We start from the raw sequence: 1,814 nt of genomic DNA, 5'->3' as shown, positions 1-1,814 counted from the left end.
GTGTGTGAGTGTGTGAGAGTGTGAGTGTGTGAATGTGTGTGTGTGTGAGTGAGTGAGAGTGTGTGTGTGAGTGTGTGAGAGTGTGAGTGTGTGAATGTGTGTGTGTGTGAGTGAGTGAGAGTGTGTGTGTGTGACGCACTTGTTGTGCAGCTGTTGGTCCAGCAGTTGTCTCTGCAGGCGGCTGTTAGTTTCTCTCTCCTCCATCAGTTCTCTGTGTGTGTGTCGGTGCTGGACGTCTCGTCGACTCGCCTCTTCCTCGGCCTCGTTCAGCTGCCGCTTCAGTGAACGGATGCGCTGATTCATCTGAACACACACACAATAAAAAATAAATAAATAAAATAAGTAAAATTTATTTATATAGCACCTTTCACAGACAAGGAGTCACAAAGTGCTTTACAATAAAAATAAAATCAAACAAATTAAATAACAGCTGTTCTAATACTACATAAATTTAATAACCAACCATATTGTTACAAATTACACTTCTTAATAAATGTATTTTTCTATTCAACACAATTCAAACTTTTTTTCTTGTAATTGCATGTTTATAGCTTACAATTTACATTTGTGAGAGATAAACTCAAGAGTCATAACTGTGAATTTTTATTATTATTTATTTATTTATTTGAATTCTGTGGAGGGAACAAATTCCCCAATGATGTTTAATACTAAGTTTTGTGGTTTTGTTCAAACCACTAACACTACCTATGAGAACAGCACTACTAAATTTATTTTTCTCCGTTTAAAAAAAAAAAAATCACCGAAAAAAATGTGGGTATAAATCCCTGAGATCACATTGAATATCTGGGATTGAAAATATTAATTTCTATTTATTTCCAGCTTTAAATAAGAGATATTTCAAGAATGTTTCAATGTGCAGTAATTATACGCGAGTGAAAGAGTTCGGTTTAGTTTTTTTGTTGAATTCTCAAATTCATTATTTTCTAGTTTTTCACTCTTAATTCGTTTGATGAGTGTGTGTGATGTGATGTTGTGTCTCCCTCTGCTGGTGTGGATGTGTAATCTTCATCATACCAGCTCTCTCTGTTCGGTGGAGATCTTGTGCTCCTCCTCCATCTGCTCCATCAGCTCGTGGATCTTCTTCTCCAGTTTGCTGATGGTGTTGTTCATCACCACTTTATTCCTGAGGAGAATCACAGCCAACCCATCGTTCAGACTTACTGCAAACTGTTATTAGATGAAGTATTATTAGATATTATACAGATGAAGCGTGTGTGTCTGACCTCTCCTCGGTGCGCAGTGTGTTCTCCAGTTCTTTGGCTTTAATCTCGGCTCTGGTGATTGAGTCCACCTCCACTCTGTTATTCTGCAGCTCCTCCATCTCTCTGCGCAGATCCCGCAGCTGAACACACCATCAGCATCAGCATCAGCATCATTACAGCAGATACACTCATGAGTAACCAGTGTTGGGAAAGTTACTTTGGAAATCTAATAGGTTACAGATTACAAGTTACCCTGTCTAAAATGTAATAAGTAGTGCAACTATTTCAATTACTCTATTAAAGTAATGTAACTGATTACTTTTCTAAATTTATAATGTTTTCAATTTTCAAACATTTAAAGCAGGCAGGGTTAACCTTACAGTCGTATTCAACACTGATTATTACTGTCACTTTCGAAATCCTTTATTCCTTTGAATTAAGATTATAATCATTTAATTTTAAAGCACAGCCACTACAAAATCTTTTCACTTACTTTGAGATCATTCTGAGGTTAAATATAGATTTAAAACCATAACAACAGACACACACACACACACACACACACACACACACACACACACACACACAGAC

At 36.8% G+C, this 1,814-nt stretch overlaps 1 protein-coding gene across 1 annotated transcript in view; it reads right to left on the bottom strand.

The window, feature by feature from the left end:
• The window catches only part of LOC107717684 (cingulin-like), a gene marked incomplete at its 5' end in the record, with an annotated part of 8,043 nt that overhangs the window by 1,219 nt on the left and 5,010 nt on the right, over positions 1 to 1,814 (bottom strand). Inside the window, 3 exons of the mRNA XM_016524520.1 lie at positions 140 to 303; positions 1,036 to 1,144; positions 1,245 to 1,363. Coding sequence (XP_016380006.1) covers positions 140 to 303; positions 1,036 to 1,144; positions 1,245 to 1,363 — 392 coding nt within the window. The remainder of the gene's footprint in view (positions 1 to 139; positions 304 to 1,035; positions 1,145 to 1,244; positions 1,364 to 1,814) is intronic.

This window comes from Sinocyclocheilus rhinocerous, unplaced genomic scaffold, assembly GCF_001515625.1.
Source record: "Sinocyclocheilus rhinocerous isolate Xijiao unplaced genomic scaffold, SAMN03320098_v1.1 scaffold3043, whole genome shotgun sequence".
In the NCBI taxonomy this organism is placed as follows: domain Eukaryota; kingdom Metazoa; phylum Chordata; class Actinopteri; order Cypriniformes; family Cyprinidae; genus Sinocyclocheilus; species Sinocyclocheilus rhinocerous.
This window is presented reverse-complemented; position numbering and strand designations above follow the sequence as displayed.